The sequence below is a fragment of the Lichenostomus cassidix genome, chromosome 8 (assembly GCF_008360975.1).
Source record: "Lichenostomus cassidix isolate B80296 chromosome 8, HeHo_3.0, whole genome shotgun sequence".
Lineage (NCBI taxonomy): Eukaryota > Metazoa > Chordata > Aves > Passeriformes > Meliphagidae > Lichenostomus > Lichenostomus cassidix.
This window is the reverse complement of record NC_139489.1, coordinates 29,469,327-29,494,645: the sequence shown is the minus strand read 5'-3', so window position 1 is coordinate 29,494,645 and position 25,319 is coordinate 29,469,327. Positions and strand designations below refer to the sequence as shown.

The window sequence follows — 25,319 nt, the reverse complement described above, 5'->3', positions numbered from 1 at the left end:
TCCCAGCCGCGCCCGGGGCTGCCCGGCGCGCACCGCGGCAGGGAGGAGCCGCGCCGGGCCGGCCGAACCCCGAGCGGCCCCGACAGCCGCCGCGGGGTCCGCGGGGCAGCGGCCGAGCCGGGTGAGGCGGCGCCGCACGGTGCCCTGTGGGGAGGAGGAAGGGAATGGACATGTAAATGGGCGGGAGGAAGGGAAGGGAAGGGAAGGGAAGGGAAGGGAAGGGAAGGGAAGGGAAGGGAAGGGAAGGGAAGGGAAGGGAAGGGAAGGGAAGCTGTGCCGGCAGCGCCCCGGGTGCCGTGCGGGCCCCCGGGCTCTCCTCTCGGACGGAATGAGGCAGGAGGCTGTCGCCCCTCAGCCCCCCGTGGAGAGACTCCCTCAGAGCCCGCTGCTGCCCGCGCCTCAGCATTCCCTGCGCGGGTGTGGGATCTGGGAATCGCCTCGCTGGGAGCTCCGGGTGAAGCTTTTTGCAGCTCTCCCGAACTTCCTGTTAGGGTGCGTTGGGTTGTTGGAGGGTGGCGGGGCTGCTAAGGGGTGTCACCGCAATCCCTCCATCCTCGGGAGGGAGCGAACGCGGCAGTCACACTGTCGGGACTGCCTTGGAGAGTCACAGCTTCTGCTGAGATGGAGAAGCCCTCCAAGGCCGTCGAGTCCATGCTGTGCCCGATCCCCACCGTGTCAGCAGCCCAGAGCGCTGAGTGCCGCGTCCAGGCGCTCCGTGGACACCGCCAGGGGCAGAGAGTCCGCAGCTCCCTGGGCAGCCCCTGCCACTGTGCCGTGGTCTGAAAGCTTGGTGATAGGACTCTGTTAAAGGATGCTTGTCACTGTTTGTTTGCTGGGACAAAATAGCTCTCTCTGGGGAGGTGTAATCGCCGTCCTTTCTATTCTGACGTTCCCTTATATACGAATTATTAACCCTGTTGAGATCTGCTGTGGCTCTGTAATGAGGAAGTAAAAGGAGACTATTAAACTATTTTTCTCTATGCAGATAAAATTTATTTTTATCTCATCTAGAACTAAAAACTTGACACAAGTAATAATGACAACACTTTTTTGGAAGGATTTGAAGATGTCTAAAAAGAAGGTGAAGAAACTAGCTGGAAAGGAAGACTCTTTGGATGGCCAGGATGACAAAGTAGGAGCAGAAATATTATTACTATTATTATCTTAATTTAGTCCCTTACATTCAAGAGTAGAAGATTAATTGTTTGGCAGCCTTGTGGTAGAAGGATGAATGCAATTTAAAGATGGGGTCATAAAGAGCAGCAATGTTTTTCTCCAGAGGCTCTGAGTAGTGTGGGTATCAGAAAATAAGAGACTTTTTTGTTTTAGTGTCTCTTCCTGCTTGAGGACAGCTGGGCTTTAAACTGTTACTCAATCACTGCTGTTTTCTTCGATTGTTCTGATTCTTGGATCATATATCTTAATTTTCTAATTAACCACAAGTTGTACTTCACAGCGTTTTGGTGAGTGACTCAAATATTTCCTTCTAGCCCCATAAATTAATGACTGAAATTCTCAGCATAATCTAGTGCATACTTATATCTAGTGAGTCAGCTTTCCCTGAATAATTCGTAAAATGCTAGTGCTATAGTGGTTCTCATCTTTCTGGTCACATGTGTGTAGCGTCCTGTCCTTTTTTTATTGTTTATGTCCACTTCTTGCAAGTTAATTACTCTCAGAAGTGCAGTACATAGTTGATAAATCAGTAGTTTAGTAAATTCACACTGAAATTTGCTGGATTTTTTTCCATTGGATTTTGCAAGGAATATATGAAGTCAGAAATCTTTTAATCTCAAAAATTTTTTGGAAGCATTAATAAATGAGCATGATGTTGTGGCCTTAAAAATGGAATTGTTCCTGTTAGAAGCTTTTTGATCATGGAGAAAATGTTGTTCAAAGTCAGATATTTTTAACTATTTTTTCTTGCCCTGAATTCCTTATTATTTGTCTTCTAAAATTAACTTATCCTAAGGTGTTTCATTGTTTGGGGTTTTTTTGCTTCTGTAATACAAAGGGTAAACACTTGGCTTAAAACTTCATACTGTAGCTTGTTGCCATTACAACTGTCTCTACCAGTTTGAAGAGTACAACGTTTAACAGCAAAAAGATAAGGAATCCTCTAATAGTAGCAAGTGTCCTCCAGTGTGATCCCAGTGTGGGTGGGAGGTGTCTCATACCCCAAACAGATAGTGCTGGGAGGAGAGGAACGGTGAGAAAATTTACTTATGATGACCAAATTAACTGAAAACTTTTGAGAAAAGGAGGAGGTAGATAGAAAAAAAATATTAAAAATATCATGGAAATTCATGGTTGTCAGGAAATAGGCCTTGAAGAGAGAATTTAATAACTGAGCAGCTGGAATTGGGTTTGGTATCACGAGAAGTTGTCCCAGCAGCATCATGAGCTCCACCAAGGGAGCTCTTTCACTGCCTTCCAGCTGGTGGGGACAGCACAGGGGGTGGATGTGACCCCAGGGGAGCCTTTGGAATCGTCTGTCATTCTGGTTTTTCTGTTCCATTGCTGGTATTGGTCCTGCAGCTCCATAACCAACCACAGGCAGAAGTTCTCAAAGGTAGCTTAATTTAGGACTTCCTGGGTTTCTGCAAGCCTTTGATTTTTGCATTAATTGGTCTCTAGTGTGGAAGTAAACTGGCTAAGGCTTTTCTAGGTAGGGAGGATCTTTGCAGCAGTGATCCAATGGCCTCACTGAGTCAGCACGCCCCAGGTATTGAAGGAGTGAATTATTTGTAAAAGGTTGTTCTGTCTGGAGCTTTCTTATCTGAAATAATCCATGTATTACCATTCTCTGTTGTAACTTCTTACACCTTGCTGTGGTTTTGGGACAACTGAGTTGTGTGACCCCAAGGTGTATGAAAACTACCTGCCTTGTGGCACACATGGTTTTACCGGAGTGCCTGGGAATTGATCACAGTAGGAATGTTACTACCTCCGATCTGTAGTTGTCATTATTGTAGTGGACCTGACTGAACCACTTTGTAAACATTAGAGCTCTCCATGATTAAATCATGGAGTGCTGCTAAACCCTTGTTCACCCTTATCTTTGCATGCACATCCTTGGCACCCTTTGACTATTTCTCTAAGCAGCCAAACCACTCAGTTGTGACATTGTCTTATGCAGTATTTTTTTAGCTGCAGTTTCCCCTGTAAGCCCTTGAATTTTTTTTTTTCTTTCAGAGCTCTGAAGACATAAGATCTTACAAGCACACTGTGAAAGGAGAAACAGAACTTCAGAGGTAAATTCACACTCTATCATGAAATGGAACTACTCAAAAATATAACAATCACAGACCCTTTAATGCTGAACTGAAGATTTTTTTCAACCTGTTCACCAAATAAAATATGGTGTTTTAGCCAGTCTTTCTTTGGATATTTTAAATCTAGTGTACAGTAAATATAATAACTGAGTATTTTCTCTGCTCTTACAAAAAGTTTTCTTAATAATTTTTAATATAATTCACAATTTCTGTAGAAACATTACTGTATTCCCATCTGTTGTTCCTTTTCCAAGTTCTCCAGTCAGTGCAGGGTAAACAGTTTGAAAGCTGTGTGTGTTTTGGCACTGTGTGACCCAGCTGACGTTTTAGCATGACACACCTCCTTTATCACTGAACTCCTGTTAAAACTTATCTGTGTGATAAGAAGACACTTGACTGTGTAGAGTGTCTTTCAAACCAGCAGTGAATGCAGAAAAAGCTCTTTCTCCATTTTCTTAAAGCTAAAATGTCTGTATAGTGGAGAAAGGTAAGTCCAAAAAATGCTGTATCAAACTATTTTGAAGGACAGATGTTGCTCCATGTTAATTTCTAAGAACATGGTGCTCATAAATATTTAGCTCTAACTGCCTAAATCAAATGCAGGTGCCTTTTTTGTTGCTCTTTTCCATTAATAGAGCTAAATCACATTACTTTCTTCATAATGTTTCTGTAGATCCAAACCAGAGAAAGATAGGCGACAGAGGAAGCGGCACCGAAGTTACAGTGTTTCCCACGATGCTGATGGAAGATCCCAGGAAAAATCTCCAAACAAAGACAAAACCCCAGATGATTTTTCAAGTCAAACTGAAAAGCAGAAGAAAATAGTCATCCAGTTTAAAGCCAAAGAAATCAAACATGGCAAAACCACCCGCACTCCTGATGTGGTGACTGCCAGCAAGGAAAGAAGTCACTTTGATGGTACAGAAGGAAAAAGGCTCTGGCACAGCTTCGAACTTCAGAGGGACAAGGCACTGAAGAAAAAGAGAGAGAAAGCTGAACTCTGCAAACTCAAGCTCAAAGCAGAACAAGCTATGATTGAAAAGTTTAAGTCTTCCGTGTATGAGGTACATAAAAAGGCAGAGGGCTCAAAAAAGCAGGGTGAAGATGTCAGAATTCCCAAAAAGCTACCTGATAGCTCTGCAAGGACTGGGCATGGTGATAGGCCTGCCACTAAGGAGCCAAGTGCATTATCCAGCTTCTGGGAAGAAGAGGAGGAAGGAAAATGCGAGGAGTTTGCTGTGAACAAGCAGCATGTGGATAAACACAGACCATCACACTCCTCATGTGAAACTCGGCCACGATGGGACTCTCGGAAGCACAAAGAACGCAGTGCTGGTTCTGCTAAAGCTCCTGGTCACTCACAGACTAAGCAAGGGGACTTGGAAGGCACAGCATTCTGTTTGAAGCAGGTAATGAGAACCCAGTTCTTTATTATGTAGATGTTTCAGGATGCTTCATGTAGATGTTTTCTCCATGGCAGACAAATTGATATGAGCAGACTGTCTTCTTACAGAATCCAGCCTGGTTTCATAGCTAACTAGGTGGGTTTTTCTGATCCCAGTGTAAACCTTGTTGCCATGTTCCTCAGCTAAATGTTAAACAGACCAGAAGAGTAAAGGTCTTGTATATTGGGACTGTGTCTGCACAGATGCTCCCACAACTTTGCTTTGCTGCTGAGGGTGTGGAATACTTCACTTCAGGTATAAAGCAGCTGATTTTTTGTTTTGAGCTGATACGATTATTTCATTTTTTGAATGAATAAACAGAACCAATGAAAGCTTGCTGTAGGACAGAGCATTGCTGGCAGAGTGATGCCAGGAGAGCTTGGTGTGGATCTGGGACTAAATTGGTATGCGTGCTGCAGAATTTCCCTTTTGTCTGTAACGGGTTCGTTTCTGAGCTCAGGTTGAGGTGCAGAGCCAGACTCAAGCTGGATCTTGAGCATGGGGGCTTTTTGCTGTTGTTCCTGTGTAAATGCCTGGCATCTTTGGGAATTCTGGTTTGTGTTATGGTACTGTGAGCATTTTGTGTGTGTGCAAAGAAAGTTACCATGTGCAAAGCCAGGGAATTATTGAGGTTGGAAGGCACCTCTTGAGGTCACTCAGTCCAGTCCCCTTGCTCAAGCAGGGTAAGCCAGAACAGGTTCCCCAGGACAAAGGATGGAGACTCCACAACCTCTCTGGGCAGCCTGTTCAAGCACCTTCAATGTAAAAAAGTGGGGGGTTGATGTTCAGATGGAATTTGCTGTGTAATCCACTGTTTTTTATTTAAAAGAAAACCGTGCATCTAAGGCCTATTGAAATGATACTGTAGATGCTAATAACTGTGGTTTACATTCCCTATTCACTTGGATTCCCAAGAACACCCAGTGTTCTCTAAAAAGCACTCTAAGATATGTGTTGTACTTCTGTTTCTGCTTGTTTCTAGAATGTTGAGGCCCCATGCACGTCTGACTCCTACCAGGGAGGTGAGGTCAGAAAGCCTGTGCCTGTCCCAAAGGTGAGTGAGGGACTTGTTAACACTGTAGGGTAGTATTCAAAAACTCCTGGCACGGGTATCCGTTGTTGCTCAGTATCCCTTGATATTTTGTGATGTTGGAAGAGTTTTTTAATTTCTCCCTACAGAGCTTTGAAGACTTTGCACTCCCTCAAGACAGTCAGAATGCAGAAACAGACCAAGAGGTTCGTAATGCTTTCATTTAACACTTCTAAGTTGTCTTAAAGACCAAGGGCACTGAGGTTGTGTAACTGAACAATTCCATGGCCTTTCCTAGTATTTGGCATTGTTGACTTGTGATCTGCACTCCAAAAATGTGGAGCATTTTTTAAAAAAACTAAGCAAATTTGCTAAAGTGCTGCTAATCAGGAACTTTCTGAGATAAACAGTGTCTTTCTGTTACCATGTGCAACAAAGAGGCCTTCATAGTAGCTCACATGCTCCAGCTATCTCATTTTCCATCCTCTAACTTTTGGTTGGAAGGGAAACATATATTTAAGAACGGCCTATTAGGAAACTTGCCGTTTGTGTAGCAAAAAAATGTAGCAAAGTTTTTGAATACCAGGTCGAAAGGTCATAAATCTTTCTAGGCCATATTTTGGATGTCTGTAGTGGAGCATATGCAGAAGTTCTCATGGCTTTACAGTTCCTGTACTGACTTAAAATTTTTCAGACATCATTTTGAGGTAGTTTTAACAGCATTAATGCAAAACTATAATTTTGGGGAATGCTTATGAAATGATTCCTTCCAATGGATTGCATACATACGTATTTTCTCCCTGTAGATGCAGATAGTTGAAGACTTGCATGTTGCTCGTGTGGAGAAGAGAATGGCCCTGTCTGTAGTACAGACCTGTGGAGAACTTACAAGCATGGAGATAGATCTTCCAGAGCAGGATTTAAATGTTTCTGCTGGTATGTCAGGATTGGATCTGCTTTGCTCTCTACTTGCTACCAGTAATTACAGTTATTGATGGTCTGAGTAGGGAGCACACGATTGTTTCACTGCTGTTTTCTCTTTTTTCTCTTCTGGTTTTAGCTTTTAGTTCTGGTCTGAACATCCTAGTGGTGATTGACACAAATATAATGATTAGTCACCTGGAGTTTGTGAGATCACTGAAATCTGAGGATATACCGGGTAAGTAAATACGTTCTGATAAACAAGACATTGTGACAAAAACAGATGCTGTAAGAACTTCAGGCTACCTGAAGGAAACAAAGCCTGGACTCCTTAAAAAGGCAGCAGGTTTCATGCAGAGGCAGAAGGCTCACACTTGAGAGCCTGGTTCTGTGAACCCAAACAAGCTGCATCCTAGGGAAACCTCAGCTGTGGAAGCAGAACCCACTGTACTTATAGCCCATGTATTTGCAGAGAATCATGGCAGATGTTCCCAGGAATATGCTTGAATTCTTAGAGGTAAATAAGTCTCAACCCTTTATAAGAACATAATTTAAACATCTACCATGTTACTAGTGATAGCTCTGTTTTCTAGGCTCCTTTTAACATGTCTTTTTCTAGAAATATAAAATAATTTAAAATGTGTTGAGCAGTCAGTTAGTGCTTTGTTTCTGTCTTGGTAAAGGTGGCAGAACTGAGCAATTTCTCAGGAATGAGACACTGGCTTTAATATCTGGCTCTCATATGCTGGGAAGCTGTTGGTTATTTAATGTTTGCAGGATTGGGATTGTGTGTGTCAGCCCTTGGTAGACATGTCTGGAATCTATCAGAATGCTTAGGGTGATGTGATGCTTTCAGCTAATGAATACACTTTTTCCAGCCACCTGGAGAATACCTTTCCTAAGGGCCTGAGTGATTTTCAGGAGTGTGTCAGACTATTTCTCTTCCCAGGGTAGGAATGCTGTTGTCTTATGTACACTGGGGTGCCTTTTCAGAATACTGCAACTCCCAGTTTTTGGTCCTGCACCAGACCCACCATGTTGAGAAGGCTGCTGATTCCTGGCCTATTTATTACAAAGCAGATAGTTATTAATGCATTTTTTCAAAATTCTGTTCTCATAATGTGAATGAGAAAGGAAATGGTTGAAGTTCTTGTCATGGGTGGACTAATCGAACAGTCATTAAACTTCTGATTTACCCTGTATTTCATATCAATAACTTTACAGTTCAGCCCATACTTAGCTACAAATAAAACCATGGTCCAGTATCCGCACTTCCTGTTCCTGGTTTAGGAGTGCTGGTTGGCAGTGAACACAAGCCCTTGCTGCTTGTTTTTGATACTTGTTTTGGCACAGTGACTGCTGTGGGCACTCAGGTGTATACAGCCTGGTATTCCAGCTGCTGTGTCACATTGCTGGAATGTCTCACAGCAAGTGTGTGCCAAGATAATTGCTGTAAACGTGTTTTATAATGTTGCCACACACTGTTGTTGAAGTATTCTGCTGATTAAAATTGTGTCTCCCTTTTGTCTGCCTAGTATTGTCACTTTTCCATGTAATCAGTGTAGTGCCATATTAAGGTTAGATTAGAAAGAGGGAACTCAGCCTTTTTCAGCTCTTTTTCGAATGCTAGATTCCCTTGAGCAATGAATGTGAAAAGTGTTGGCAAAAAGGTGAGAGTGAGCTTGCATAAATGTGATGCTTGGATTAAAAGTTCTCTGTAGTAGTTTGTGTCGCTCCTGAAAATACCTTTGTTTATTGGTTGGGGTTTGTTTTTTTTTTCCTTCCAGGAGTTAATAGAATTGCATTAATAATTCCCTGGGTTGTCCTACAAGAGTTGGACAATTTGAAGAAGGGGAAGATGCTGCAGCATGTCCGGGACAAAGCTATCCCTGCAGTCCAGTTCATCTACAAGTGTCTCAAGAACCAGGATTCCAAACTGTGGGGGCAATCCATGCAGCTGGCTTCTCAAAAAATGTGTAATACATGTGCAATCCATTTGTGCTGGGTACTTCATCCTTGCACTTCACCTAGTGGCAGCCTTAGAATTCTGAGTTTAATGGAGCCTTCACTGTTTAGTTTGCTAATTAAAATGAGCTGGTTTCTTACAGCAGGCTCCATATTGTATCCAAGGCTGTGGTATGGAAACGCCTTATTAGTGGGAGTGCTTTGTTCACTATTTACTGTTTTATCAGTTGTTTCTCACTTTAACCTTACACTTGTGTCCTTGTGTGGGGAGTATTGAATGTGCAAACAGCACATGAGTGCACTGAGGTGTTCGGGAGGCTGAGGTGTGCTGACTCCCCTCACCGTGTCTGCTCTGCCTTTGCAGACGGGCTGAGCGATGAGAACAACGATGACCGCGTCCTGCAGTGCTGCCTGCAATATCAGAAACTCTTCCCACAAGCTCTTGTCATCCTCTGCACGTGAGTTCCTGGGTGCCTTTAGCTCTCCTGCTACACTGCTTTCAAATCAGGGCCTAAAAGGAAGAGCAGTTGCTGAAGGAAGCTCATGGAAGGGCAATCATCCTCCTAAAAGCTAGAGTAGAAGGATGTAATAAACCACAAAAACTGGAGAAGTGTGGTGGAGGTCTGAAGGAGAATTAAGTTTACTCAATATTCAGTTTCAGAACTTGTTAAAGTACAGCTTTCTCAAATTTTATTCTGATTTCTTGTAAAAATATTATTGAAGTTAAAAAATAGGAAAAAATATGTGAATTAGTGATGGAGATCCAGTTACACACTTTATCCCTGTTCACAGCCAGGAGAGGAGAAGCAAACAAGGGGTTCATCTTAGAAAGAGGAAAGCTGGGAATGGTTTTGCTGCTACTTCTGTTTTGTGAGGATAACAGCTGACCTCTGAGTATTGATTCTGAATTTAATAAGAGCAGGTGAAGCCAGTTTGAAAATCTAATACTCCTTGGCTCTGCTAGCTCTGCTCTCGGCTAGAACCAGTTCCTGCATCACTGCAGTGAGTAGGGTTAAAACTCTGGGCACCATTTGGGTTGTTCAGGTTGACACAGGTGGCAGCTGACAATACCATTTCAGTCACAGCATCCATAGGGTAGTGATGGTGATTTTAGGTTTCCCTGAGTAAAGAATAGGAGGTGACTTCAAAACAGCTTTTCACCCAAAAATCTCTTTATCCTCTACCAATAATAAGCAATGGAAATTTTTGAGAAAGTACTGGGATGCAACTTTGTCTTGCATTTTTGTAGTGGTTCTGCTGGAACAGAACCTCAGGGTGGCATCTGGGATAATGATTTGGCTAGTAGAACATGTAAAGTTAATGGCCAGTAAATGGCCAGTAAAAAAAAGTCTCAACAAGGAGAATTAACTGTAGCTATCAAGTAAGATATCACTGTCTTGGAATTATTGCCTGGTTTGCTTTCTGAGAGCATTGCAACTAGGAATCGTTGCTGTAGTATTTACAGCTGCAGTTCCCTTGAAGCAAACCTAGACCCTGAAACACTTTTCAGTATGTTTCTAATCTTTTTACTTTTCTGTTTTAATTTTTTGAACTGTTTCTAATTGCTTGAGAAAGAAAACTTTGTATATATAATGAAGTTTACAAAATAAGTTTTCCAAATGCAATTTTTTCCAGTGTGTTGCTTTTACTCCTTTTATGTCAACAGTTAATTTTCTTCTCCTAGGGATGATAAAAATTTATGTAATAAAGCCATTGTGAGTGAGGTGAAGGCATTCTGCAAAGCTGATCTGGTCACTGCTCTGCAGAATGTGAATGCAAACAGGCCCCAGAACCATGAGGAGCTGCAGCAGCCGAAGCAGGGTGAGTCTGTGGAGTATGCCCTTACCTGTGCTGGTTTGTGAGTGTGTAAAAATCAGTGGGGAGAGGGAAAACAGGTCCTTCTGTACCTTCAGTTTTCCTGTGCTTTGAATCCTTAGGAATAATTTTTGTTCAGGGAAGATTTTTTCAAAGGTTTTCTGGAAGTGTGAGATTTTTAATAGAACCATCTGTCTCAGAGTTCTAGGAAATTCAGATATGTTGATTTTTGTTTTGTAGAAAAGAACACAGCATGTATTTCCCACGTTTAGTTTCCTTTAAAAGGTGTCCTGAACTTTTTAGGGCTGATAGAGGTTTTGTCACTTTTCCAAAGGTACTGGTAACAGCTTACAGAGCTCAGCGGTGGTCATCTTGTGATCGCTGGTAACCCTGCTGGCTGTGTATGATCTAAGTTATTTAAGGAAAAAAGAAATGTGGAGTAAGATCACTAATGAGTAACACTCTAGGGAAATTAGTCTTCTTGGTTACTAGCTCTTAATTAAAAATACCCACAGTACAAGTGAGTATAACTAGAAATACCTGAAACCTAATTAGGTGTAGCCCATATGCTTTATAAACTAAAGTGCAGTCTGTCTTTATTTATGGGGACAAGCTCTTTATGCACCATCAACATCAATTAGTTATAAACCCAGTTGCAATAAATACCTTTGATGTCATTGGTTTGACAGGTACAGAATTATGGAAAGCAGCAAGAGGGGATGCTGGTTTTACTGCACAATTCCCAAATGTGCTTCCAGACCTTGAGAAGAACTTGGGAGAAGCTTTGTCTTGTATTTTGGAGACTGAAATGAAACTTGCATTTGGAAACCTGTGGATGGAGGTGGTTTCTTACATCATCTTGCTTGATATTTTGATTATTGAGCGATTTAAATGTCCTTGTTATTTTATTGCTATTAGTACCTGTGTCAAGCCTAGCCCAAGTCATCCAAGTCCCTGATATAAACAGTTCACTGACAGGGAGCAGCTCGGAGTTCACTTCTGATGTTTCATTTTATAGCAAGATTATCCTGTTTGACCACTGATGTGCAACATGTGCAGTATTTTAATGACACACTAACAGGGGTGCTGGTTTCTTAGTGTGAACTTTCAGAGTTCTTTTTATTAGTGGCATTAAAATTCTGTTTCAGCTTTCTTAGTCAGGTTAGATCCTTACTCTGTAAATACACCCTGCAAGAAATCATTCCATCAGGAATATCATATAAAATAAATATAAAAATCATATTTCATGGTACTGAGGCACTTGTTGCCAGCATTTCTTCCCCACCAGACCAGATGTGGATAAAATAGTTGACAGCTGAATTGATTCCAGTGCAGATACAGAATGGCAAGGGTATTAATAGAACCTCCAAACACTCTTGCAAGAGTATCGTGTGCAGAAGATAAATACCCACATACAAGGCACTTTCAAATCATCCATACTTTGCTTTAGAGTCCATTTTATAGCTGGTGGGGGGTTGTTAGAAGTTTAAATTTATTGAGATAAAAATCCCCCAAAATCATGGGGTGACTGATGTTTCACAAGCTACTCTAATTAGCTACTAAGCTTTTAGTCACTTCTTGATTCACTTAGTTAATTTCTGTTAACATCCCTTCAAACACTGGTTTCACATAATAGTAATGAATTGCAGGTTTTTTGCAATGCATGTTTTATTTCATGTATAAGTAGTCACAGTATTTTTACTTCATAACAGTACAAGAAAATCAAAGGCGTTTATACTGTTCTTGTTCTTGTTACTGCTGGCTTTTGTGCATAAGTAACTCATTAGAGCAGTTTTGAGGTAACTCAAAGAGTATTTGAGTTACCTCAAGAGTATTTGGGGTTTTTTTGCGAAATGGGGACCCAAAAATCATGAGACTGACTGTGCATTGCTTCTGCATGAGCATCACTGTTTAACCCATGCTGCTGCTGAATCAAGTATTTATTTAATAAATAAATTTGTTAGTTCTGACTATAGTCTTATTTCTGAGGAATCACTGAGATTCTGCTTCAGCAATCACAAATCAGCACATTGTTGAAGGACAGAGCAGTTGTGGAATGTGTAGGAATGTGTCTAAATGAAAACCAGCCTTTGAATTTATAACATTTTCTTTTCCAGATCCTGTATCTGAAGCCACCATGGACCTTAGCAAACCTGCTGAAGTGTTACAGAAAACACTGGGTGGCTGTTTTTGGTTATGTGGTGCCAAGGAGTTTACTTTCAACCATTGAATGTCTGTCTAAATACCTTTATGCAGGTAAAAATCCCTGAGAATATTAATTGTAAACTTTAAAAAAAAGCAAACTGTAAAAAGCTTCCCTGTTCTGGTTTGGGTTATAGAACTGCCTGTGTATATTAATGGTCACCAAAGTCCCTGAATTCTTTTTCAAATGCAAATAATTATTTTCCCTCCTTTGCCCCCATGTTATGTGTGACCAAATGATCTGCATTTGCCAAATAAATTATGGAGGAGCATAGGATATTTAGTGTGGTAGATGGGGGCAGGGAGATTTGTTTTCAAAAAAAGCCAATCAAAAAAGAAAAAAAAAAAAAAAGCCACAAACCTTCCATTTGTTTAAAGATGTCTTTGTGCATTTGATTTTGGCAGGTAGACTTGTTAAACTCCCCCAGAGGGTGCTGGGCACTGCCCAGGCTCCCCAGGCAATGGGCACAGCCTGAGGCTGCCAGAGCTCCAGGAGTCTTTGGACAACACTGGCAGGGACGCACAGGGTGGGATTGTTGGGGTGTCTGTGCAGGGCCAGGGCTTGGACTGATGATCCCTGTGGGTCCCTTCCTGCTCTGGACATTCTGGAATTCCATGGTTCTACCTCTTTTAGGATATTGCTGTTCTGCAGAATTTTTCTAGATATGCCACTTGATCCTTCTGCAAGATCCCAGGATAAATTTGGAGGACTTGGTTAAGGAGTGAGCAATCTCATGCATATTTCTCTGAGATAGTTTTACCTGATGCTTCTGAAATCTTTTCCAAGGCTTTTCACGTGCTTCAGTTCATCCAGGTATTTGAGTATTAAATTTGCCTGCCAAGACTGATAACTCCTAACATCTTTTTTTCTCTTTCACCTTAATGTCTAAACATCAGATAAACCATTTGACTCCTCAACAGTGCGTGTGTTGCTCCAGGAATCCAAAACACTGCTCCATGCTTTTAGCTCCAGGTCGGACTACAACGGTGTCCTGCCCCGGGCTTATGCTGAAGTGACAAAGCTGTGTGAGACCCTCGGGGAGGTAAGAGCAGCTTTGGTGTTTGTCCACCTGACCCCATCCTCCAGCTGTTCCACATTCCAAACCTGCCTTAGATTTCTTACTTGTTCCCATCATTTCCACCGATTACTCCAGGAAATGCTGCTAGAGTGTTTTCTAAATGAACAGACCCCAACTTTAACTTTTATTTTTATGCAGTGAATATCTGCTGATACACTTTTTCCCTAATATAAATGTGTTAATATTGGAAGGGTGACTGAAAACCATTATTTTGTTCTAGTTTTCTATTGCATTTGTAACTGCTGGGCCTTAGAGGTTAAACTTGCTGTTTCCCCTTCTGACATGGGTCCCATATTGCTGTTCTTAGGTGTGTTATTTCAGCTTTCATTGTCTTGGGAGCTGAAGAAGGGGCTCCCTTGTACCATGTGGTTTGTGATGGTTAATGGGGGTTGTCCTGACACCTTCTGTGGTCTGAGAAGTTGGTCTTCACTCCCAGCTCAGCTCTGAGTTTCTGTGGAGGAAACTTCATCTGTCTTGGTTTGTGGTTGCTGTCAGTTTTGTATGTAATAGCATAAAAACTAGAGTAATGAGCATAGATGAAATATTTGTATTTGTGGGAAAGAATATAGGGTAGAACAGCTGTAAAGAGTTCTTGGTGTCTTTGGAGAAGGGTGAAGGGGGAAGGAAGAAGGTCAGGGAGAAGAGTGATCTGTGCTGAAACCTCTGCGCAATGCACTCAGCCCTGAACATGAGGTTCTGCTGCCACAAGAATCAGGCTCAGAAAACTTCCCAGGAAGAAATTCCTCCCTGTGAGGGTGGTGAGGCCCTGGCACAGGGTGCCTAGAGAAGCTGTGGCTGCCCCTGGATCCCTGGCAGTGTCCAAGGCCAGGTTGGACACTGGGGCTTGGAGCAGCCTGGGATAGTGGAAGGTGTCCCTGCCCATGGATGGGCTTTGAGGTCCCTTCCAACCCAACCCACTGAGAGAAGCTTTGGATGCAGAGACTGTCATCAAGGTGACTCAAAGAGTTCAGTCGTGTTTTTTTGAGCATTGCTTTAAAAAAATCTGTAGAAGTGTGTAGATTCTGGTTTTCTGAAGTTAGGAACCAAATACATTGATTGTTTGTTTGCTGAACTGTTTTATAAGGTGAGGGCAGACAATGAGCAGGATTTATCAGAAGACATCATGGTTCTTTCAGAAAATGCTGCGTGTGAAAAAATGGAAGCCATGATGCCCAGTCTGCAAAGCACTGAGGAAAAAGAGCTCCATCCCAGCTTCCATCTGGCTCAGGAAAACAGGCACCAGGAAATCTGGTTGGTCCTGGAAGGTGTTTGGAACACCATGAACTTGTACAGGTAAAGCTTGCTAAAGGGGCTCAGAACTACCACATAACCTTAGATAACTGTCAAACAAGCACACTTTAGAAATGGTGCTTTTTTCCCCCCATACTTAATCTCAATTGACCCCCCCAAAAAAAATCACACAAGTTGTCACACAAAAGCTGGGAGCATGCAAATTGTTGTGTCAGACTGCTGCTCTTTTTCTGGGCAGCAGCTGAAATATGTTGCCCTGGAAGAAGGCATTGAAAACCCCCCAACTGTGAGACATCCATGGAAATCTCGTATTTATCCATAAAATAGCATCTAAGGTCTCAATTTTCTTGTGGTTATATTCTCTCCAAATCCAGTGGAGGTCTACTAGCTTATGCAAAATTCTATACCCTATTTTAAAACTTGAAAATCAATTTGAAATAGAAAACATTTTGTTGTTAAGCAAAATCCTTCACTTTATAAAATGCGGAATCTTGTGATGAATTTCCTTTCTCATGTAAATTTAGAATTGCAGGAAATTAACCCCTATTCCATCTAGATGTTTTACCGTTGCTTTTATATTGTTATTTCTGAAAAATCTTCTGGAAACTCGCTGGGATGCCATATCTTTTGATAAAATCTGAATAGGTACTGTGTTTCCTTTTTGTTGTCTTAGTCTGGAATCTTTTCCAAGGAGGGGCTCTGAGCCAGCCAAGCACAAAGGAACTCCATTTCTGGTGGTTTGTAAGGACTCAGCCGATCAGCAGTGATAACTAACTTCAGCGGTGCCATTTCTGCACTGCCGTTTATTCTGAGGCTGTTTTATAGTGTGGATTTAGTATAGATTTATATTTGACCTTTTTGTTTTAATAGACAAAATACAAGCACACTGCAGACACTGGGTTTCTCTAAATTCTGAGCCTTTTTATTAACTGCTTTTCTATTCTTTATTTCTTTTGAATTTCAGCATTGAACTGTTCCAGAAGCTGGACCCCAGTGCAGTGACCATGGCTGCCAAGGCCTCATTTGAGGAGGCCTTTTTAGGGCTGCAGAAGGTGTTGGCAGCAGTGAAGGACATCCGGGAGGGCATTGGCAGGTGAGCACTGCAGCTGGGCACAGGACAGGCACCTGAAATCTGAAACATTTCAACACCAAACCACTCTGTGTGCTTAGTGACAGGATTTTCAGTTAAAATTCTGGTGTCAAGGCTACCTTGAACCATTGCTTGGGAGCAAAAGATCGTGAAAGTGTTGCAGAAGTGGAGATCTGTTGTAGGGAATTCTCTCTTTTATGTCTGGGATTTGTTTTCCAGTGTTTGACCAGCAAGTCGCCTCTGCTTAGGTGTAACTGGAGGTATTAATGATCATGATTAATACATTAGTTCTGATGGCAGGAACTTTGAATAATTCAGGGCATTTGTGTTTCAAATGTGAGGCCCACTCAGATGGGGGCAAAGTTCCAATACAGTGAAGGATATAAAGTTTTGGGACTTTGCTGTTCCCAATTCTAGAGTGTTCTTCATGAGTCAAAAGGTGTGTCACAGCCATAATAATGACAATCAGCTATTTAGGAAATATAATATTCCCTCTGTCTTCATAGAATCACAGAATCCCAAGATGGTTTGGGCTGGGACAAAGCTCATCCAGTGCCACCCCCTGCCATGGGCAGGGACACCTTCCACTATCCCAGGCTGCTCCAAGCCCGTGTCCAACCTGGCCTTGGACACTTGCAAGGATCCAGGGGCAGCCACAGCTTCTCTAGGCACCCTGTGCCAGGCCCATCCATTTTCCCATTTTTAAACAACACAAAAAATTGGAAGTTTCAGGAAGAATAGGGAATCTCCTATGTAGTCTTGACTTGGTCCTTTTTTCACGGCAGTGAAATACAGACCCATTTAAAGAATTGCAGTTTTTCTGTCAAAGATAAATGACCTAAATGTTACAAAAGTAGAAGCAGAAAAATACGGGTAGAAATGTGAGGTCGAGCAGCTGAGTGCTAATGGATTCAATTTATTGGTGGTGGGTTTTTTTTCCTCTAAGGAGATAGTATTTTAGTGAAAGCTCGTTACCTCCTGTATTTCTTCGTACACAAGAGCTCTGTAAAAATAAAAAATCCTGAAATACACAGGCTGATCGTTGGAATGGAGTAGTTGTCGTGGACACTTTGGAATTGCCTGCTCTGATGTGCAGGTTTGCAGTAGGTGGCATCATGGAGCAAGAAATGGGGAGAATTTGCACCAAGCGTTCACTGCTTTGGCCTTGAGTGGAAGGATTTAAGGGAGTTTGAGACTTCTCAGGAGCTTTTCCCAAGAGTCAGGAGCCAGGTTAGTGTCTCATTGTAGTTTTAAGAATATTACAGAGTATTATAGCAAAAATTCAGAAGTTTTCGTAGAATCAGAATGGTTGGGTTTGGAAGGGACTTTTAAAGCTCATCTCATTCCACCCTCTGCCATGGGCAGGGACACCTCACTTTCATTTTGCTCCAAAACTGACCTTGCAGTACATATATTTTTCTTGATTTTTGAAAAAATACCTTTCAGTGACTTAGAGTCAATCTAATGGCATGATTGAAGAAAATGAGTTAATCTGGTAGAAAGTTTGGTACTGGAGAAGAAGCAGTGAGAAAGTTCTATCTTGAGTATGTGTAGGTAACACAGTTTATAGTGATAAAATACAACTGGTTCTGTGTTACCTTCTGGTCCCTGCTGTCCAAAACAAAGAAGAGAGTAAACATCTTGTGAAAGTCTGGAAGTTTTACCAATCAATTATATTGAAAGTTCAACTGCATTAAAAGGTTAGATTTTCGGATTGTTAAAAGCAATTAGAAAAACATGATGATGCTTTTTGAGATAATTGTAATGATATCCTTAATCATAAAAGAAATACTACACCAGTAGTACTATCCCAGCTATGCAGGCTTGATGGCCAGAACATGTTAATGACAAATACAGATATAGAAAAGGGAAAAAGAAAGCTTTTTCATTGAAGATGTCTCAGTAACAGCTTTTGACACCTTACCCTGTTGTGGTTAACTTCTGTCATACCATGCAGGTTTTTCATTTTATCTTGGCTTCTTCCTCTGACAACTTTGGTAGCAGAGAGGTGTTTATACTGCAAAATTCTGCATGCCAGCAATGTGTTACAGCCTTCGGCTCTGAAATTAAGAATAATCAGTATGGTTAGCATATCTAACTGTATGCCATTACTACTGGTAATGAGCAAAAAAGGTTATTAAACCTGTGAAACGTAAGCATCCAGTAAAATTGTGAAATCATGACATGTTTTTAAAGAATTTAGGATTGAGGATTTCTGAGTGTTCTCACTGGTAGTTTATATTTGTGTTTGGGTTGGGTATTATTTGGAACCAGTTAATTGAGGTGCCTAATTTATGATCTCTTTAATTAAATCTTTAAAATAAAATAGGGGTTTGGATTAGCTGATGTTTGCCCTCAGCTGAATAGAACTTGTGATTCCAAGTTTTTATATGCACCCCTAGGGAATTGGACATTGTCTTCATATTTCCTGCCAAGTTTCTTCTAGATGAGAAATCCTTGTTCATAGAAAAGAAAGAAAATTCAGTCTTTGGTTAATTGATAGTTATTTCTAGTTGGATTTTTTCTTTTCATCTGTTGGCTAAGAAAGAATTTTTTTTGTTCATATGCCAGCTTTAAAATCACTCACAGCTTACAGCATATACACTTAGATACAGGCCTCCTAAATATTTATACTAATATACTGTCACCTGTAAAAATATTTGTCTGTTGCTCACCGCATAAGGAGCCTGAATTCTGTTTTTCTAATCTTTTATCTAAATGGTATTTCTCTCACACTCCCAATGGTTTGGAGAGCTGTGGTTTAGAGGTTTTAAGGGTTTTAATAATATAAATTAAAAGTGTAATTTCTTAAGATTTCAGTAGTGCAGCAGAGTGGTACTGTATCAGAACTGATCACTGTAACCCACTGAAGCCCCTCAGTGCAGTGTAGTGCAGTGAGGAATTGTTCATGAGCCAGAGGGAGCTCCGGGGTTTCCATTCCTCATCTCCTTTGCTTCCTCAATATTGGGGCAGTGAGGTTAAAAGGGGCTGGCAATGGGTGAGGCTGCCTTTTTGCCCATCAGATCCCAGCCTTTGACATGGAGCCCTGCATTTGTTACCTGGTGAATGCTCTGTGCCAGCCCTGCCAGCCTGAGCAGTGACAGGGACAGGCGCTGGGGGCAGAGCTTCCCCGGATGTGACAGTGGATTCCACACAGTCCCAGAGACCTCCCTTGGCCCTGCCCTCACAGGGTCTTGGAGCAGTGGGAAGGCTGGAGACCTGGTTCCCCTGCCACTTGGGTTGTGGGCTGGGCTTTTTCCCCTCTGTTTGATAAGTTCACTTTCTGGTCCTTTCCAAAGAGTCTTTGCTTTCTCCCAGACCTTCTCTGTGCACAAGTAAGGAGCCACATCCTGAGCTATTTCCTATCCATATCTGTTTAATATTGTGTCTTACACCTTGTGTTTGGCATCAGATGAATGACAGGACAGGAGATAAGAAACCTCTGGAGTGGTCTGAGAAGCTCTGTTGCTTTTGAAATTAAATCACCAAGTCTGCTGTCTCCTTTCTCCCTCCTGCCCCCCAGGACAGCATTTAACCTCCAGTTGGTGGCAAGTGTCCACAGTCACTTCTTGGGTCTTTCCATGACATTCTCTTCTCCACCTCACATCCTAAATGTTTTCTGAAAACTCTGTAGAGCTGTACTGGAGTTCTTAGGCTGAAGGTAAAGCTCATAATGTGGTATGTTGTAGTTTGGTTCTGCAAGGCTGTGCTGATAGAAAGGCAAAGCAATTCTATGGATTTCCACTCTCTGCTTTTGAAAGTGTGGAGAGAGAAGCAGCAGCGGTTAGTGTTGCAGTGGTCACAATATTGAGGTTCACATGGCTCCTTATAATGGTGTGATATAAAAGCCCTTTGCTTCATGGATTACTGATTTAGAGGATGTTCTTTGGACATAGCTCTGTAGTTGAGGTAGACTTTTTATCACTGACAAACTTCCATGAAAACGAGGGCAATTTGATTTAATTAAGAAATAGAGGCAGAGTCAGTGCTCATGGAGACAGGTCCAGATTTCCCAAGGTACACCTTCCCTTGAAATGCCCATTTTCCATAGCAGAGGAGATGAAAGGAACATGAAGTGACTAAAAGCAGTAGAGAGCAGTGGTGGTGTGAAATCATTGCTCTGCAGACAGGAATGTACAGAAAATTTGTACAGAAGAATATATCCCCAGACTGGAGCTGGTGTTGCGGCCCCTATTTATCTGCAGACTGTTTTGTGAATGCTGACCTGCTGGGAATACGTGGGGGAAGTTAGGGTGCAGGCTCTTCCCTCAGCAGCTTCCCAGAGCTCTGTGCAGAGCGAGGGCTCTTCCCTCAGAAAAACAAATGTCTTTTATTTGGAGCTGCTGTAAAACTTGGAGCCAAAGTCAGCCTTTCATTCCATTGTACAAACCCAGAAACAATTGGCATCATCCAGGCAAAAGCCGTAAAATAACTTACAGATTTAACATTAAGCTACTTGGATGATTATTTACACATTTTATTTTGGTTTTTTTTCTCAAAAAACTGGAGGCACAGTGGGTTTGTCCATCCAGCTGAGGTCTTGCAGGGATACACCTGAGTATGCTGCCTCCATCCTTCCTCTGGAGAGCTCCCCTGTCCAGGCTTCCCACCGGCAGCTCCACTGTGGCAGTGGGGTCACCTATCCGAGTGTGTCCTTGGCTCAGCAGGAAAAACAGGGATGGACAGATTTTGCCCCAAGGTATTGAGGTGAGGTTATTAATAACACCTTACCTTTCATGTTGTGTCCAGTTGTGCATCCAGGCTGGTGGCAGCAGTCAGGCAGTTTCTGCCTGGACTGGAGGGCAGAGTTTCCATGAGGAATCAGCCTCTCCCAGGGATGCTCAGCTCCTACTGCTGTGATGGGCAGGGCTGGCACTGCCTGGAGCTGCTGGTGGGAATGGGAGCTGCTGGGCAGTTCCAGCTGCCAGGATTCCCAGCGTTTCCAGGGAGGGTTGTTGGCAGCTCCTCCCTGCCGGGGCTTCCTGCTGTCAAAGCTGATTCTCGCTGAGGTGCCCAGGAGAGGCTCTGAGGGGTTTTTGGGCAGAGCAGCCAGCTGGTTCCCTTCCTGACTCACAGTTGGCAGGTTTATGGCAAAGATTTTGGATACTGCTTCTTAGGAAGGGGGGAAGAATGTGTGACTTATTTTTGGTGATAATTCCTATGAAAAAGGATGGGAAAAAGCAGTGGACACTCCAGTTACAATAAATCCTGTGCTGTGTCATGGTCTTCCAGCCTACTTCGAATACAGGGTCTTTTAGCTGGGATTTTTTAACTTTGTTACTTTTCTGTTTTTTTCAGTTCCTAATTAATTCATTTATAAAGGCTTGCAAGAGGAGGGAGAGGAGAATTTGGGCACTTTCCCATGGGAAAGTGAATAGAACTTTCCCCAAAATATTTTCTTTTTCCAAATCTAGTCATTATCTTTATTTAGCTATGTAAGACTTAAAAACGAGAATTTTATCAGTATTTCTTAATATATATATATAGTGTTACTTGTGTTTTAATGTTGATTTTAAGGTACATTTTGCAGCATTTAGGAGGGTTCTGCTTTTCCTGGTGAATGCAAATGAAGTTCGCACTGAGGGGGAAAACTGAATTGTATTAGCCTAAATAGATGAGGATAATTAATTTTGTTAAAAACCACCTTCAGTTGTGGAGCCTTGTGGAAAAGGGTGTCCATCGAGGTGCTTCATTAAAGCCTCTCTCCAGCTGCCACATCCCTTGGCAGTATTAGGTGGGAATTGGTTTTTATTAGACATAGCAAAAATGTGAATTGTACCATTTGAGCTGCACGTGGGAATCTGGAGGGAATGAGTTAAAGCTGGGAATGTTGTGTGTCCTGGGAGGCTTTGCTGTGGCTCCACGTGAGCCCATGGGCCTCGCTGGTGGCACCAAAGGGCTTTCAGTTAGTGCTGGGTTTCCTCTCTCCTCACACAGAAATGGCTCATAAAAACATGGAGGGAATTTTTAATTAGGAAAAGCCTCCAGAAAAGTCCTCACAGAAATAATTCTTCAAAGTTCATAATTTCCTTTTTGTTCAAGTAACCTGTTTTTCCTTGAAGATTTCTAACTTTTTAACTCTTTCATAGACTCCTTTTCTACTTGCTTTAAAATCATCTCTAAACTTTACTTTTTTAGAATTTTGACCCCAACCAGCAGTTTCCAAGATATTTGGACCCTCTATAATTTCCTCAGAAGACATGAGGTATGACATTTTCTTTAGTGTTTGGTCACTTCACTTGCTGCTTTTACTTCGAGTAGCTCTGAGGTTATGTCTCCTCACTGTGTTCCCACTAAGACTTTTCGTTCTTTGCTCTTACTTATTAGTTGGTGAACTAATAGATAGATTGTTAGTTGGATTTTGATTGGTATTTGAGTTGTTTGTGAAATTTTCTGAAAACTCACTTGGTGTAAATGATTTTCTGTTGAGAGTAAAAAGCCTTCAAATAAATTTTTTAGTAGAATATTTCTGTAATATATTACATGCTTCAGGCTTGCAGTGCTCTGCTATACAGGAAGATAGAACTATTGGGTAAATTAAGAGGGGAGGAAGAGTTATTGAAGGTCTTTTAGACTTGTGCAGAAGTGGTAAGAAAATGGAGCTGGAATTTGTAATATTCGTTTTTTCTAACATACAGGATGACTTTTTTTGATGCACTGTCTCAACTTGAAAGCCTGTTAGGGAATACATGAGCTGTATCTCCTGTTCCTGCTGTACAATTATAGCAGACTATGGTACTTGATAAATGATTATATTAATTCTTTCTTGTTTGTTTCAGATCAATAACAGCCTGAAATTCACTGCTGAGGAGCTGTATGAGTGTGTGTCACAGGAGCTGTACAGGTGAGCCAGTTACTGACCCCAGCAGGGATTTGAGGCAGCTTTTTCACCTGTACGAACCAAGGTACTATGAGAGGAATCATCTGGAATCATCAAAATCCCCATTTGTAGGAGCAGTGTAAGGGAAGTGAATGGGGGATTTTTTTAATTCCCTTTTTATTTTTTTAATGCCTGATGAACAGAGAGCAGGAGAGGACAAATTAAATTGGAGATGAGGCATCAGTGCCTACATGGTGACTTTCAGCTGTTGGAGGTGAGGTGTTGGACCCTCTTTCCTCTGCCAGTGGTTTCTGGCTCATTTCTTTATGAATTTGTGTCACTGAAGGTTTGTGAATCCAGGCTTCGGGAGGTTCCTAAAATGCCATTGTGGGTTTTTAATAATTCTGAGCTGGCTAATGAAGGACAGGGAATTGGTTTTTGCTGTTGTGTGGATGTGAATGAGCTGTCACTGGCTAAGATCAGCCAAGTGAAAGGCTGGAGGGTAAATTACTCTAAAACCTTCCCTTTGCCTGGATTGATTCTGGGTCCCTGAATCTTCTGTGAAGTTCAGTGTGTAGATTGCAAGGTCAGGGGACAAAGTTGTGCAGGGAGGGAGACATTCAGTATTTCTATCAGTAATAAAAACCAGTTTAAAAGCTTCACTCCCACAAGTTGATGGCTCTAAACCTGTATTGATCCAGCATAAAGAAAACAGTGGCTGGAGATTTGTGCTCAGCAGAGTAAAACAAGTTCTTTGGAGGCTGCTCTGGCACCCCTCAGGCTGTGCTTGGGGAACTCTGTGATGGGGTTTTTCTTCCTTTTTTGAGAAGCAGCTTTTGAATGGTCTTTTGAGAATGGTTTCCAAAAGATCCTAAGTTAGGGCATGTTTATATGTGATCAGGTTGGGATTCCTCTTTTGAAAGGGCCTAAGTCATAAGGGGGTGCAGTCCAGAGCCTTATTCTGGGTGTGAATACAGGATCTGTCAGTGTATCAAAGGTGGTTTGGACTGAACCTTCCAGAATCCCAAATCTCCCCAGAAAATGGATGTCAGTGACCTCTCCTGCCGATTGTTCCACTTTACCTGCCCCAGAAGGGAACAGGAGCTCTGCCTGTGGCAGCTGTGGGTTGGCTGTTGTAAGGAGCTCTTGTGAAACCCTCGGGTTTAGCAGCTTTAGTGCAAAAGTCACTGCTGCTGCTTGGGTTTGATGGAAGTGTCCTTTTGGAAAATGTAAGGAATATTTGTAAAGATTCCTATTCTGCTGTGCCCTGCTAACCTTTCTGTCCTGTCTTGCAGGGAGAGGCTGGAAGTGGGCTGCTGCCAGCTGGCACAGCTGGAGCAGACCCTGGAGCAGTGCCAGGCATCCGTGCACAGGGAGGCTGAGAGCCGGGGCTGGCTCTGACCTGGGCTCGGCCGGGTGAGCTCCGCCTCCTCGGGGCAGGAGAAGGAAACGCTGGAGGAGCCTAAACCATGCCCCCTTTTCTTGCTCAACGGTGCTGGTTTGGCTTGGAGTTGAAGGGAAAAACAATTCCATATGGACCTTAAACGTCGGGATTTCTGCTGAGAATTCTGTTCACTACTAGGATGTTCTGTCTCAAGTGGGGGTGCCACAGGATAGCCATGGATAACTAGGAGAAGCAGGGCTGGTTTGGGATGCAGCAGCTGTGCTGGGCTGCTTGGAGCATCTGGCGTTCTGTGAGGAACTGAGCTGTTAATGGTTTTATAGGAAACCCCTCTGATTGCTTTGGTGGTATTTACAAGTGCCAGGTGAGAGAAAGGAACCTGTTGTGTCACCTGGGGGCTTGGGAGTGCAAGGCCAACCATGAAGGACTGACCCACAGACGTGCATGGCCTGTGCAATGAAGGCTTGAGAGAGGATGTAGAATGGGCAGAGGAACAGATATTTTTCCTTAAGGACAAAAGAGAACCTCACCCTCATGCAAGTGTTTGTCCCAGACCCCTTTTCAGAGGAAAGGGATGTTCCTCCTTTGTTAAAATGCCTGCTTAATCTTGAGTGGAAACCTGCTAGCAGTGCTCTGGGGGAAACTCCTCATCCCTCTCTTGCCATATCCTCCTGCCACGTGGGCTTGGTCCTCCTCTCGCTCCAGGTGACATCTCTCTCTGGCAGCACTGGTGGTTGCTTTAAGTACATGAAACTTTCCAAAAGCCATTTTCTAAGGCCTTTTAATGCTACCTCTTCTGTGTATGTATTTGTACAGAGATGAGCTGACTGGCAAAGTTCTAAAGTGTCTATTTTGATATTAACTTTTGGATGTATTTGTAAACTCTTGATTGTAAAAATGTAATTTATTGTTACATTAAACAGTGGTTAATTCTGAGTGGCTCTGCCCAGTCCCTGTGGATGAGGTGCAGCACAGTCCTGCCAAGGCCCCCCAGTGCAGCTCCCTTCCACAGTGAGCTTGACTT

General features: G+C 42.5%; 1 protein-coding gene across 3 annotated transcripts; it reads left to right on the top strand.

Moving 5' to 3' along the window:
• The first annotated feature begins 9 nt into the window (after positions 1 to 9).
• Positions 10 to 25,231, top strand: SWT1 (SWT1 RNA endoribonuclease homolog). 3 transcript variants are annotated; one of them, XM_085068686.1, is made up of 19 exons: positions 10 to 121; positions 1,058 to 1,132; positions 3,196 to 3,254; positions 3,949 to 4,684; positions 5,703 to 5,774; positions 5,900 to 5,956; positions 6,557 to 6,686; positions 6,811 to 6,909; positions 8,459 to 8,647; positions 9,001 to 9,094; positions 10,321 to 10,457; positions 11,141 to 11,292; positions 12,569 to 12,707; positions 13,551 to 13,696; positions 14,817 to 15,025; positions 15,948 to 16,076; positions 22,212 to 22,278; positions 22,853 to 22,917; positions 24,189 to 25,231. In XM_085068686.1, exons 2-19 carry the CDS (start codon positions 1,067 to 1,069, stop codon positions 24,292 to 24,294), a joined length of 2,652 nt encoding a protein of 883 aa, XP_084924812.1. In that variant the 5' UTR covers positions 10 to 121; positions 1,058 to 1,066; the 3' UTR covers positions 24,295 to 25,231. The 3 variants fall into 3 exon arrangements, with proteins under 3 accessions (XP_084924812.1, XP_084924813.1, XP_084924814.1); XM_085068687.1 differs by lacking the exon at positions 24,189 to 25,231 and adding an exon at positions 23,097 to 24,181; XM_085068688.1 differs by lacking the exons at positions 22,212 to 22,278; positions 22,853 to 22,917; positions 24,189 to 25,231 and adding an exon at positions 19,597 to 22,085.
• The last annotated feature ends 88 nt before the right edge of the window (positions 25,232 to 25,319 follow it).